The sequence below is a fragment of the Tetrahymena thermophila genome (genome assembly GCF_000189635.1).
Source record: "Tetrahymena thermophila SB210 genomic scaffold scf_8254194, whole genome shotgun sequence".
Lineage (NCBI taxonomy): Eukaryota > Ciliophora > Oligohymenophorea > Hymenostomatida > Tetrahymenidae > Tetrahymena > Tetrahymena thermophila.
The window spans coordinates 1-15,268 of record NW_002476088.1 but is presented as its reverse complement, the minus strand read 5'-3'; the positions used below and the strand labels follow the sequence as shown (position 1 = coordinate 15,268).

Here is a 15,268-nt window from a genome sequence, read left to right as displayed (position 1 = left end):
ATCCAAATAAAATATTTTCGATTTTGTAACACAAAAAAGAAGCAATTAATTCTGAAACACTGTGTAAAAAGAATTGTAAAATAGTTAATTAATTGATTAATTAAAAGTTAAGATTTTAAACATCAAAAGAATTGTAATCCCAAAAAATACAAACAAATAAATAAATAATTTAATTAATTTACAACTAATCAAAGAATAAATGAAGATTAAATAACTTTATTCAAACATTGATTGTATTTTCATCTATGTTTTCTTAATTTTTATAAATAAATATTGTTCTCCTACTAGAGAAAGGTGGAGGAATTTGGCGACTTGATTTTCTTATATTCCTTTCGAATTCAGGGAGAGATATACTTGAGTTGCTATCTTCTTCAACATTATCTTACTCTTTAAAGTTAAAGTTAAATTTGTTATTATTATTATTATAATTAAATTTAGATTTTCTTGAAACATTTCCATATTCAAAGTAATTTATATCGTCTTCATTATTTTTGTCATTTTATATATTAGCTTTATCATTTGAAGTTTATATTTCTATTTCTTTTGTTATTCTTGGGCTTTTCACTTTTTCTAGAGGCTTATTTTTATCTAGATTGTCTTTCTCTTTAAGCTTTCTCCACCATTTTCTAATTGCCTTTAATTAAAATTTTTAAGCAAATAAAAAATTTTTAATATATTTTATATTAATAAAGGTTATTAATTACTATATAAGCTTAATAAATAGTGAACATCGCTTAAAGTATTAAAACTCCTAAGAATGCAAACACTATCACCCAACCTGTTTTTATTCTAGATGATTCAGGACTATCAATATTATTTTTAAGTTCTATCATTTCTATCTAGGCTATGAAAAGTAATAATTCTGATAAGAATACCTTTTTATAAGAAACTATCTAAATTTAGATTTAAAAATGTAAAAATTTACTTTTATATTATGCTTATATTTTTTAAAAGGATTTTTAATCAATAAAAATAAAAGAGTAAATATTGAAAAGAAGTTGAGCATATTTATTTAGACTTGGGTTTAGTTATAAAGGGTAATAATAGTGCAAGCAAAAACCATTTTTCTGATGTAATAAACTAAATGAAAAAAGCAGCTTTTATATTCATTTTGCTTGAGACCACTCCACAGATGTATGTATTACACTTAGTCTTACAAGTAAGAATTTCTTATAAGAATCTGATAGCACCTCAGAGGAAAAGCTAAAAAAAAAGATATAAAGCAAGCAAAGGTTATGATTATGTTGATGACTTCCAGAGCACTTTTATATAAAATTTTTTAAATAATGAATAAATTAAAGGATTTTACTTAGAAACAGTTATTGAAGAAAATTAAAGAAAGCAACTTATCATTATATTCATTCCCAGCAACCACATCATATCTATGAACCAAAGCCACTAAAATCTTTTTTCAACAATATTTATGCAAAATAATCTAATTTTTTTATGAGTCATTATTGGCAATGTACCAATTTTAAATATGCAATAAATTATCAAAAAAATAATCCAGATGCTTAAGTTTGATCCAGCATTTTTGAGAAAATAAGCTGTAGGGATATCATTTTCAATGAATTGTTCATATGAAAAACTATAACTTGATAAGTCTGATGGAATCAAATAATAAAAAAGATTAGGGAAGAAGTTAAAATCAAAATCTTAGAAGGCATTGAAAAAAATTTTGACATTTCCAGGATATCTTATATTGATTAAAGGAAGATATGTTACTATTTAATTCATATCTACAGCATTCATAACAGCATGGTATTTATTAGTTATTAAAAATATAGGTATAGTAGAAATTTATAAAACTTAAATAACCCTACTTAATATCTATAGTATCTAAGCTAAGTCCATATCATTAGAAGAAACAAAATAAAAATTTTAAATGCCTATTGTATGCATTGTATCAAGGATAGAAATTGAGTTAGAATCTTTTATCAAACTAGGTTATTCTATGGAAACTTATAAAACCTTGTTTACAATTGATGTTTACCACTTCAGAGTTAGAGAATAAATATTTGGAGATACTTTTGCCCATGAGTAGCTGTATTAGTTAGATTAAATATCTTACACTTAAACCTAAAATATCACATTTAATTGGCTTGTTATATCTTATATAGCTCTATATTCATTTAAATAATTTTTATTACAAGCTTTGCTAAATATTTGAGAATTGTTTTCAATTATTAAGAAAAAAATAACAAAAATTAAAAAATAAATCATTTTTGTTTAAATTTTTATATTATTTTAACTTTATAAAAATATCAAAATTATTTCTGCAATTAAATTTTTAGTTAAAATAATATTTTTTGATTATTAAATATCATTTATTTGTCAAATTAATAGTAAAAGATAGTTTAAATTTACCTATTAAATACTATTAAATATTTAGGGTTTGCTGAATCAAAATCTTCTCCTTCTTGAATATTAAAAGTAATAGGAGTACTCAAATAGCATGTATCATATTACTAATTATTTAGCTTTTTACAAATATAATTCTATTCTATAGCGCAGTAAGAGCTACAGCCATCACCATCTACTTAATTCCCATCATCACATTATTTTGAACTACTGATTATCTATCCTATTCCACATTTCTCACTACACTACTATGTTTAGGAGTTATAATTCATACCTAATTATAATTAAACTTAGTTTATAAATACTTGTTTTTCACAATTATTAATACCTGTTATTTAATTACATAAAATGCATTCATTGCTTATTGGCAGATAATATGGTGGACATATACATTTACTACTAGCCAAAATAAATGCATTGCTAAATACAGTAATTTATATATTTTATAAACCTATTAACTTAAACCCTTGATTGCTTTTAATGTTAGGAATTATTTATAAATGCATTTAGTTTTTTGAGTGAGGAATTACGAATCCAAAGCTTTCTATTTTTTAATTTGATGATAGAGTTATGACAGTAACACCATCAACTACTAACATAATTTAATCGCCAGTATAATCTATTGTATTCAGACCACCATCACATTTATCTATCTAACCTAATTAAATTTAAAATTCGTTTCTTTAAAGCTATTGAGGATAAAATTATTATTAGAAGCTTTAAATATTAGTTAAATAAAATGATATTTTCATGCAAATCAGGTTAAAATAAAAATGTTATGAGATATAAAAAATAGATAATTTTCATTTGTTTTGGCTTAAAAATAAATAATAATTCTAATTACCAATTATTTTTATTTAGTAATGAGGCTCTGGAATAGAAAATATTCTCTCAAATATAAATGAATTAGATATAGGGCCAAGCACAAGTTGATAATTTGTTTATATTTAACACATTTAAGTGCATTTATTCAAATTAAAAGTGTCAGTAAATCCTGATTTTGTAGATATTGTCCATTTACCATAATTGATATTAACATTAGTTTGAATTTGACAATTAAACGTGGAGTCAATATATTCTGTTATATTAAAAGTACTCTAAGATATTACACACCTAAAGAATATAAGTATTACAAGCATAAATTGATTCATTTTAAAAATAAATTATTTATTTTCTAATTAAACTTTATTATGCAATTTATGTTAAAAAAACTATTATAAGAAAAGATATTAATTTATTGATAGTTTGTTTGCTTATTTGTTTTTTTGAATATATTAACAAATAATTTAACAATTTAATATTTATGCAAATATATTAATTAATTAAAATACAACATTAATTGATTTAATCAGTAAAAAGTGTATTTAATTTTTTAAATTCTAAAAAAGAATATTAACAAGCCAAAAATACTTCTATATTTTTTCTGGCTAATATTAATAGAACAAGATTTTTTATTTTAATTCTAAATCAGTTCTAACCATCGTTTAGTGGGATAACTTATTAAGAACCAGTCTTTGAAAAAGCAACAGTAGATCCTACTCTAGTTCTATTTCTATTTGTCATCGAACCTAGGTTAATCTGGGTTATGTTTTGTGATTAAAGTTCATAATCTAGATTGCTTGTGTTTTTACTTATTAAATTACGATTAGTATTTGAAGCAAGATCATTAGTTTATCTGTTAGTATTGAGGCTAGCTTTACCAAATAAATTAAAATCATCCACAGATTATAAAAGTAAATTCATTTGAATATCTTTATCTAAATAATAAAAAAATATAATTAAAATATTTGATGATATTTATTTTATTTACTTTTTGGAGGATTATCTAAGTTTTCTTTTGTTTCGATTGAAGGTTTAATTTCATCATTTAGATTTTCTATACTTATTAAGTTATTATTTTGTTTTAGCTTTTATTTAGAAGTTGTAGAATGACTTTCTTTAACTGGGGCAACTTTTTTTTTAGCTCTTTTTTCCTTACATTTTTTGACATACTTTTTTATTGTGTGCAAAACTTCATATGTTAGAAAGATAGCATGAAAAGCTATAATTACTGAAGAACAGCCTATAATTACCCACCCAAATTGTACTCTCTAATATTCTGTTTAATTTACATCATCTCTGAGTTATTAAATGCAAACTTACATAACAAACAAGAGTACTTCTGTTATTATGTTAACCAATTCCTAAAAAACCAATTTTTAAGGCCTATACTTTAGTCTTAGTAAAATTAAAAATATGTTATAAATTCCCAAGAAATTCATTTGCATATGAGGAGCAGCAATCATAAAATTAACAATAAATGCTAAGTAGATCTTTCTGCAAAACACTAAGATTTAAAACATAGCCTTAAATAGAGTATCTGTTTTAAGTCCTATTTAAAAAATTTATTTAACATCTTTTAATAGCTTTAAAAGTTACCTTCTAAAAGAGAACTCATTCTTTCTTATACTTCTTCATCTCCAATTATGTCTCTTCTAACGTAAATGTAGTATGCCATGAAAAATGGCCAAAATAAAACAATTACGAATGTAAGATAAGATAATATTTAATTTATGAGAAGAATTGTTGTTTCAGCATTAGTATCATAAAACTGCATAAATGAACTCACTGCCAAGTTAAGATATGTTACTGTCATTACATCAAAGTAAAATGAGTAATTAAATTTATTTTCTTTTAGCTCGTGGCAGAGTTTCTTTAAACAGTTTATTTTATTGTATTTAGAGCTTAACATTTTTAAAAGTGTATGAACTATTACAAGAAGCAAAAATAATGTAAATGCTTATCCAGAGTTTCTCATGAAGAAACTATCTAACTTTTGTATAAAAGCATAATGAATATGTATTTCTGTGTTGTGTTTTTTAAAATTTTACTTTAACTTCTTTTAAACGTTCTGGTGCGTGCATATTAATTGATTCATCATAGAAAAATTCAAATATATTCGGAATCATAGGCAATTCAAAATTGTTAAAAACAGCAAAAAACTTATTAACATTGAATGGATAACGCACATCTATAAATTAGTAATGAAATATCATTTCAGTTATTTCTATAGTATTCACTAGTAGAAAGAAATTGCCACTCAACAAAAGTGGAATAAAAGAGGCAATAACTGTTCTTTATTTTAAATAATTTAAAATGCTAATCATAAAGTAAAGTCAAAATAATATTTACAATGATACTCCATGTGCAGCTTCCGATATATTTTCAGCAAACTTACGCTGTTCAAAAGGAATATAACTAAAATCTTGCAGTTTCAAGGTTTAAACCTTAGTGTAAATTTTTGTTTGTGATATATCATCAACAATATTTTATGATTTAAGTATTGTAATCTGAAATTGCGCATTGAGTATATTTGTTTCCGAAGTAATTGTTACATTGAAAGAAGTTCCTTGCAAATCAGTAGGATAGTTTAATTTATAATCTGAAGCACCATTAATTTACATTTGAGTTGAATCTATAAAACCAACAATAAATTCAAATTTATAAATGAATTTTAACTTAAATTACCTTCCCAGCTTGTGGCTATCCTAATATTTTTGTTGAATGTTATGGTAATTATAGGTCCGTTATCAACATTTTAAGAAGACAAAGTCATAATAATTGGTGCAATGTTCTAGCAGATATCTATTGAAATTAAAAATTTTTGCTGTATTATATGTAGAATTTATTTTTTTTACCAGGAGATGTAGCTGAACCACCACTGCATTTCCATCCATCTTCTATTTTGCAACTAGAGCTGCATCCATCACCACTTATTGTATTACCATCATCACATTCCTTTTAATTAGTAATTCTTTTACCATCTCCACACTACTCCTAACAAAGCGAAGTAGATGGATTAATCGACAAACCTGGATAAGTAGAACAGCTCACACATTCTCCATTCAAAGATATATAATTTTACGGACATAAACACTACTTAGTTTACAAATCATAAATGCATGTTTGCATAATAGCCACAAAAGATTTAATTCCCCATAGAGCTATTTTATTAAAAATAGATTTGAAATTTGTATATCTACAATTTAATAAGAACCTCCGTTTTAGAAGTTCTGAGAAATCATGATATTGACAGAATTTGAGCTATGAGGAACATTCAATATAAATGTCGCTTATAATAAATCAACATTCCATTATAGTACCATTTAATTATCAACATAAACACTAAAGTAATTATTCAATTACCATCCTTAACAATTAACAAGTGATATCTAATTAAACATATTTAATAAATAAATAAATTATTCATAATTTTAACGGTTAGTTAAACTGTTAATTTACCTCTAATTGGATAGAATAATGAGGTTCAGGAGTGCCTAAGATTCTTTACAAGGTGATTGTATTGTCAAAAAGACCCAATATTTAAAAATTTTGTGATGGACAACTTTAAATACAATTGTTAATTGTCTATACAGTATTAGTATTTTTATTATTAGCAACCCAGTAAATCGAGTTTATGTTTGTACTAAGTGACTATGAACAAATCGTATATTATAATTCATTAGCTATATTAACACTCAACTAGCCTTTTAATCATTTAAAGTTAAATTAGTCATACAAAAATGTCGATTGATTTAAAAAAATGAAATAAAATATCATAGTTAATGATGCGATGATGACAATAATAATTGATAAAAATATGTTTTAGAAAGGCTTAATAATAAAAATGCTTCACCTAAAAAGCATCGTAAATTTAAGAACAAAATAATGAGAAAAGCTAATATCTTTTATTTTTCTAATTTTTTAGCGAAAAACATCTTCGAAATATTCTGTCTTATAAAAGAAGATATCTAAAAAGTTCTTATTTATAATCAAAGAGTTTTTTAATTAAAGGATCTAAAACAGCTTTAAAAATTTTGATTTTAATAATAAATTTGATATTTTGTTCAATCAACAATTTATGATTGGTTTAGATAGCATTTTAAATTAGAAAGAGCTTCTATTAAAAATAATTTTTAATAAAAATATTTTAAATTATGAATTTATAAAAATAAGAAAGATAAAATGTTCAGCTTTAAATTTATGCAAAAGTTTTTAAAAAATAAAAATTTTTTCATTCCAGTTGAAAATATTAATTAGTAGTTATTCAATAAAATAAAATTAATAAATTATTGAATTAATTTTAGGTTCTCTACTATTTTTATCTCTGTATTTTCGTTCGTCATATATTTATCAGTCATAAGTTTTTTTCCAATAAATTAAAAGCTAATTGTAAACTGCTAGATTTTATCAAATTTACTTGATTTTAATGGTTTTGATAATCTCAAAATTTAGAAACAATATGAAAAATGACATAATAATTTACTTTAGAAACAAATTTTATATTTAATTGAAATTTAAAATAATGAGAATGTGGGTAATTTAAACAAATAAGGAAAAAGCATAGAAGTATTTTGGAGTTTAGTTATATTAAGAAAATTTTTTTCAGGTAAAAATTTAATATCAAATAATTGCAAGTATAACCAAATAGAATTTATCAGATCGTGATTTGTTTTAAATGTAAATTTAAAACAAACTTATACAAAATTTTTAAGAAAATATCTAAATATTTGAGTGAAGTCAATATAAAATATTTTAAAGAAAAACTCACTTTATACTTTTTTAGAAGATTTAATCAATTCTACTTAAAAATTACTCTTTATGTGCTTTTCTAGTCAATAAATTTATTTTTGGTTTCATAATCCAATATATAAAGATTATACTTTACAAATAAATTGTTATTTGTCTAAGCTTTTTTACATTAAATACGTCTGTTAATAATTATAAAATACAATAATTTTTTACACTAAACATTCAATCAAATAAAAAGTTATAAAATAAGCTGATTTCATGAAGTACTCTAGATAGCTAATTTTAGTTTTAACATTCTTCTTTTTAGCAAGTTTACCCTAGACGCTTACTTAAGAGATCCAGTAATCTCCTAGCAAAGAAGAAAAATATGTTTAAATTATTGAAAATTCTACTAGTGATAAATAAGAACACAAAAATTTTTAAGTGGAAAAAAAAGAAAGCGGTCTTTAGTTAGATGAGTAAAAACCTAAAGATAAAGATGATGAAGTTGATGATGATTTATAGCTATTAAGAGATCATGGTGCTTTGTTTGGATCCTTCCTTTCTATTTTAGTAACTGAAATAGGAGACAAGACTTTTATTGTTACCGCAATATTAGCTACTAAGTATGATAAAAAGTGGGTATTTATAGGTAGTTTTGGGGCTCTTTTCTTGATGACTCTTATCTCATGTGTTATAGGAACTGCTTCTCTGTCTTTTATTGACGAAAGCTACATAAAGATTGTAGCAGCTGCTTTATTCTTTGGCTTTGGTGGTAAAGCTGTATATGAAGCAATTACTAACAAAATAGAAGATGAAGAGGAAGAAATAGAGCATGATATTAAAGAACTTGAAGAAAAAATAAACTAAAAGGCACATATCAATAAGGATGAAAACAATGACACAGAAAAGTAAAATGAGGAAGAAAATTAAGAAAAATAAAATGATTTAGAAACTTAACAATTGTAATAGAGTTTGCTTAAATCACAAGAAAAGTAAAATAAAAAGAATGCTCAAGTTATTCCAAATACACTTGTAGCTGCACAAACGTTTACATAGAATTTTTTGGGAGAGTGGGGTGATCGTTCATAGATTTCAACAATAGCTATGAGTGCTTCCTTTAACTTTATTTAGGTATTTATTGGGTGTGCTTTAGGGCATGCAGCATGTTCTTACCTTGCAATTACAGGAGGTAAAATGTTAGCTGAAAAATTCTCTGAAAGAACTTTAACTTTAGCAGGAGGAATATTATTTATTATTTATGGCATCATTACTGTATTTACAATTTGAGTTTAATAAACACAAAACTAAAATAATTTAATTTAAATGTACATTCATATTCACACATATTGCAAATATTGTTCTTTGAATAATTTTAAATTAAAAAAAATTCAAACTTAATTGATATTTTTATAATAAATAATCCCTATCTATTTTTAATTCCATCTATTCATCATCTAAAAATAAAATAAAGACTAATTTTTAGATTAGTAAGTTTATTTTAAATATGATCACTACAAAATTAATTAATATCACCATTAAAAAAAAAATCATTAAAATATTTAAAATTTAAAAAAAGTATCTAAGAAAATAATATTAAAAAATCATAATTAAAAAAAATCAATTTATATAAATTAATAATTAAATATTTTTATCAAAAATAAAAATCAACTCTTAAAAAAGATATTTTTAAGTAAATAAATTAGATTCCCAAAAAAATATTTAAAAAAAATACTTTTGCAATTTTCTAAAACTTTCTCAGATATTAATTTATATGCTATAGCAAAATATCATTAATTTAAATTTGAATAATAGTAATTAATAGTAATAATAATATTATTTTCTATTTTTTTATTTTAAATAAATAAGTGTCTTATTATGAGAGATCAATAAGGTAATATGTTAAAAATGTACATCTTTAAATTAACTTTTTAATTTTATTAATAATCTTCATATTATATAATGTAAAGTAAATTTAAAAATAATGATTATACAGTTAAAGATATAAACTTAAGAGAAGATTTTAATATTCTATTATTAGGATGAAGGAGAACAGGTCTATTTAAGTATTTAAAAGATTTATAAAAGTATTATTGTATATTTTTCTTCACATATATATATGAAATATATAAATAATTAAAAATTTTCTGGAAATAATAAATATTATTTTTTTCATTCTAAGTTTGTTGATGAGAAAATTTCAAAAATTTTTGAAAATTAAAAATAATAAATGATAAAGGAAACCTTTAAAAATATATACATTGGATTTGGTGATATTAATATTGAGAAGAAATCTAAATAACTAAATAGAAAGACATAAACTATTTTCAAATAGGCAATGCAAAATATTAATACCAAGAAAAATTACAAAAGATATTAAGATTCATAGAATTTTAGTTTGAATATAATTTCAGCTCGTCTAACTTCATTTTCATCAACTATGATTACTCTAGGTTTAGTTATTTATGGAAAAAGATACTTAAAATATGTAAATTTTACTTTTGAAATTTTTTTGTTAAATCTTATAAAAGTTTCATGACCACTTAATTTGTTCAGAAAAAGTTCTACTTTGGTACTTCTACATAATATTAATCATAAGAATTGAAATTAGATAAACTTTATTACACAAATAAGATTTCAAATACGACAATCTCTCTCTTACCTCCTCATGCAAGTTATTTTGAATTTATTTTTCCTTAGCTAAGTGCTTTTAACTTTGAGTCTGATTAATAAAGAATTAAAAATTGCTGAAAATTTTTGAATGGTTACTTAGTAACAATTAGCTCTTGAAAAATTAATCTTCAAGATATAGAGTATTTCGAGAGATTTGTAATACATTTGTAACTTCATATATAAATCAGCTATATCTTATTTTTATTAGATTAAATTATATTGTAGCTGATTTGAGAATTGAAGAAGCTAATATTGATTAAACCATGAATTTTATGTTTTATACCTTTGATATTAATTAAATTAAATAATTTTCTTCTTATTTAAAAAATTATTTCAAAATATACATTTCTATTGATATAGAAATTACTGGTACTTCAAATTTAGCATTAAAAGTATATGCAATTCCTTCAAATAAATTAGTAGATCCATAGATATTTATACTAAATTTACCTTTAACAAACTGTATGCAAATCGTTTTATCCTGTTATTTCTAATAAAATAAAATCATAAGATTAAATAATTTGATTTTTAAATACATTATTAAAATACACTTTTAAAGTATTGAGTAAATTATCTTCAGACTAAGCAATTCCACCATTTTAGAATCTTTTTTCAATATAAAATTTAATCTCACTTTATTATAATATGAAATTTTCATCAAATTAACTTCAAAATAATTGCAAATAAATTCATATTTTAACAAATGAGAAATTAATATATTATAATTATAAGGTATCAGTTTTTCTTTTAGGCATAATCAGGCACTCATATTATAATTTAGAAAAACAAAATATACAAAAAATAGCTTTATACAATTATCTTAAAATTATTAAGAAATATATATTTCATATCCAAAATTTGATTAATCAGATTTGAATCCCAAGAAATAGAAGAACCCTCAAATTATAATAAATAAAATCTTAGAATTTTGAGAACCTTATTCTTAACAATTAGTGTCTGCAAAAGTAACAAAATAAACTTTTGAACAGTTTGTGCTGGTAAAATATAAAAAGAATTTTTATTTAAATTATTTTTTATGTGATTTTATTTACTTTTTTTATAATTATATTATCTAATATCAAATAGATAGATTCATATTATAAATAATAAATAATGTTTTAACTTAGTTTAATTAAAATTTTATCTTATATTTTGAATAATTTAACATTTTAAATATTTTTTATTTAACTTAATAATATTGTCTTTATTATTTCAATAAACTTTCAAACATTATATCTTTATAAGGATTAACATTTTAAAGTTAAAAAATTTATTTACTTGTTAAATAAAAAAAATGAGAATGTTTGTTTGTTGTTGAAAAACTATTTTTTCTTTAAGTTATAATAATAATAATAATAATAATAACTTTATAATATTTATTTATGCCTTTAAATGAGTTAAATTTTCAAAATGAGCTGATTAAGGTTAAGTTTTATTAATTAGTAGTTATTATCCCCCACAACTTATTTAACTATTTCACCAGATCTGTGTTTTAAGATTATTTTTTGCTTTTTAAATAAATAGATAGATTATTTGGCTTATTTTTCTCTTATGAAATTTAAATCATTCAAGAAATATTTTAAATACCTTGATTAATATTTAAGCTGATTATGAAAATTAAATTAATTTTTTTTTTCTGCTTTGGTTATCTTTTTACATTATACTTTTAAAAAAAGGTACAATAACTTTTATTTTACTTAAAAAAGAGGGTCTTACTTAAGTAGATGAATCAAGAAAACCAAGTTAAGCTTACAAAAATAATAGATTATAATAACAGAAGATACTTTTTTTGATACAATTTTTTATTTGGTTGATATACCTAAGTTTTTCAAATAATCTTACAATAATTTGATTTTAAAATATTAGATTTACAGTATTCCAAAAAAAGAATATAATATCATAAATTTAGAATAAAATAGGGAAAATCATAATTTTTCTTCTTCCTTTTACTATTTAATTAATTACTGAAATAATTGAATTGTAAACTAAAGCTCAAGTACAAATAAAAATTCAATTAATTTTACTTCTAATTTTACAAATAAGCTTTTGAAAATACGGTTGCTATTTCATGAGCTATATAGATAAATAACATTGTTTTATTGAAAAATAATGCATTTTCTTACTTTTTTAACTGAATTATGTTTTTTATAAAGGAATTTAAAAGAATTACTTTTTGATATTTTTGATGTCTCAGAATTAGGAATTATTGATAGAAGTTTGATCTATCAAAAAAATAGCTAACAAAAATTAGAGTTACTGAGGTATTATTGATAGAATCTCATAGATTTGGATTACAGGCAATTTAATATGTAAAAATAAATTAATTAAATAATATTTCCTTTATGTAGAAAATAAAGCGTAAAACAAAACTCAATTTAAATCCACCAATAAGAGGATAAAAAGGATGTGACTACTTGAAAAAATATCAAAATTAGTTAAGATTTTTGCTCATAATATCCAACTTAATGTTTTCTTTAGAGTTTGAATTTTTTAATTAGTTTTTCAAGCGTAATGCAGAATAAATTGTGCTAGCAAATTAAAATGCACAAGTGTACATAGATAGTAATGTATCCCTATACTCCTCTCTCTTATAGGGCTTGCTAATTTCAATTGCTTTAGGTTATATGAGAGATTTTTTAAGCTAAGCATTTACTTATTATTTTGGAGGTGTTATCATGATTATGTAGAATATTTTTAAGCTTATCTTTTTGACGCATCCTAATTATCACTACTATATAATGAATCTCTATATGTACGGTATCTCTAATGGTATTTACTAAGACAATTCGATGACTCTCCTAATGAGATTCTCTTACAAACAATCAAATTTATTTTTTACTCTTTCAATAAATTTAATTTGCTGCATTATAATTCCTAAGGTGATTGTTTTCTTTATCATTTAAAAAATTAAATGGAGTTATCGATACGCTATTGTATGCTCTATTTTAATTGTATAGCTTTTGATCTTAATTTATACAATTCCTAAAGTAATTAAAATTTATAGACATGGTAAATAAATTGAAAGAGAAGAAGATCCAAAGTATGATAGACTTTGGAGAATCTCATATAGTAGAGCACCACTGAAATCAGTTCTTTCTACTTTCTTTAATAGAGGAAGTAAACGTGTGCTGGTTATATTCATATTTCTTAGCTTATAAATAGCATTCTGTCAAGATCAAATTTACGCTGGTGTCAAATTTTTCTACTCTAATGATCCTAGTTAATATAATGGAGCTTATATACCAACACTATAAGATGAGTAGTATGATTAACAAATATTTTACCAATCTTCAATAATTTATATTGTCAGCGTATTAGGACTACTTGTATCTCTATTAACTGGAATATACATAGATAAGAAAAGAAGAAGTCTTCGTGAAATAAAATATGTAATGCTTATAAATGGGTTAATATTGAGCACATCATTTATTCTTTTAAATTTTATAAATCACACTAGTGTATTTAATTTAGACTATCCAAATATTAATGATATTTACAATACACCCTTCTACTTAGTTTTATTTTTGTCTTTTTTAATTGGTTCAGGACTTGGTAATTGTTTCTTATTTGCTTACTTGCTCATTCTATATGGATGTCCTTATAAAGTCAAAGGAACTTTTCTAGGTGTATTTTCTTTTACATATTCAATAATTGGAATTATTTAGTAATATACAGTTATTAATCTAGTTGATATAATAGCAGAGTACCAATTTGGAGCAGGAATATTTTTAATATTCATATCTTTTCTTTCATTCTTTTACATTTTGTAGTATCCACCTAGATTTTATAAATAATTTGTGTCTCAAGCAAAACTAAAAGTAATAAAAGTTAACAACTCAAATATTTCTGTAAGCACAGAACTTTCTACTTCAATAAATTGATCAATAACCAATCTAATTCAATTAAAAAAATTTTGATATTTATTTTATTATATTATGTATATATTTTTATTAATATTTATTTATAATTGTATTAAAATTATTTACTAATATTTTAGCTTTTATAATTTTTTCAATGAATTTTTTTACAAATATTATTAGAATTCAAATTATTTTTTTAATTAATAAATATATAATATATTTATTTAAAACCAATTAGTTTATTAATTTTAAATTTCCTATAAAAAATTGTAAGTTTGAGGAAAAATTTGGAATTTAATTTGCACATATTTGCTTGGTAGAGTATTTTGATTACAGAAAATGATATAAAATTTATTTGTTTCTATGACTTGTAAAAAAATGAGTAATATTTTATATTAAAGAAATTATCATCCTTATACCTAATTCTCTTATGCTTTAAATAGCTTAAGAGACTTACTTATTTTAAAAAAAAGGCTAGTTTTTTTCGATGAAGACACACCCTAATTATCTTACAACATATGAAATGCAATAATTAAACTTATTAATTATAAATTTTTATAAAATTTCAATTATTTTCAATATTATTAATACAAAATAAATAAAAATAAAAATTGGGGTTGGGGTTGGGGTTGGGGTTGGGGTTGGGGTTGGGGTTGGGGTTGGGGTTGGGGTTGGGGTTGGGGTTGGGGTTGGGGTTGGGGTTGGGGTTGGGGTTGGGGTTGGGGTTGGGGTTGGGGTTGGGGTTGGGGTTGGGGTTGGGGTTGGGGTTGGGGTTGGGGTTGGGGTTGGGGTTGGGGTTGGGGTTGGGGTTGGGGTTGGGGTTG

General features: G+C 23.0%; 4 protein-coding genes across 4 annotated transcripts; 1 reads left to right on the top strand and 3 right to left on the bottom strand. All coding sequences in view use genetic code 6, as the record gives it.

The window, feature by feature from the left end:
* Positions 1–220: 220 nt before the first annotated feature.
* Positions 221–7,118, bottom strand: TTHERM_01019580 (myxococcus cysteine-rich repeat protein; the record flags this gene model as incomplete). The annotated part of the gene is made up of 17 exons (XM_001025534.3): positions 221–634; positions 705–875; positions 926–1,262; positions 1,310–2,122; positions 2,368–2,635; positions 2,690–3,019; positions 3,206–3,439; positions 3,840–4,118; positions 4,172–4,732; positions 4,780–5,173; positions 5,232–5,475; positions 5,533–5,815; positions 5,869–5,985; positions 6,039–6,344; positions 6,398–6,572; positions 6,643–6,887; positions 7,037–7,118. 17 exons carry the CDS (start codon positions 7,116–7,118, stop codon positions 221–223), a joined length of 5,253 nt encoding a protein of 1,750 aa, XP_001025534.2.
* Positions 7,119–8,190: 1,072 nt separating this feature from the next.
* On the top strand, positions 8,191–9,201 carry TTHERM_01019570 (transmembrane protein; the record flags this gene model as incomplete). The annotated part of the gene is made up of 1 exon (XM_001025533.3): positions 8,191–9,201. The coding sequence occupies one exon, from the start codon at positions 8,191–8,193 to the stop codon at positions 9,199–9,201; it is 1,011 nt and encodes a 336-aa protein (XP_001025533.1).
* A 4,108-nt stretch (positions 9,202–13,309) lies between these two features.
* On the bottom strand, positions 13,310–13,726 carry TTHERM_001019564 (transmembrane protein, putative; the record flags this gene model as incomplete). Its single annotated transcript, XM_012800456.1, has 1 exon — positions 13,310–13,726. One exon carries the CDS (start codon positions 13,724–13,726, stop codon positions 13,310–13,312), a length of 417 nt encoding a protein of 138 aa, XP_012655910.1.
* Positions 13,727–14,032: 306 nt separating this feature from the next.
* Positions 14,033–14,347, bottom strand: TTHERM_01019560 (hypothetical protein; the record flags this gene model as incomplete). The annotated part of the gene is made up of 1 exon (XM_001025532.1): positions 14,033–14,347. The coding sequence occupies one exon, from the start codon at positions 14,345–14,347 to the stop codon at positions 14,033–14,035; it is 315 nt and encodes a 104-aa protein (XP_001025532.1).
* Between the last annotated feature and the right edge of the window lie 921 nt (positions 14,348–15,268).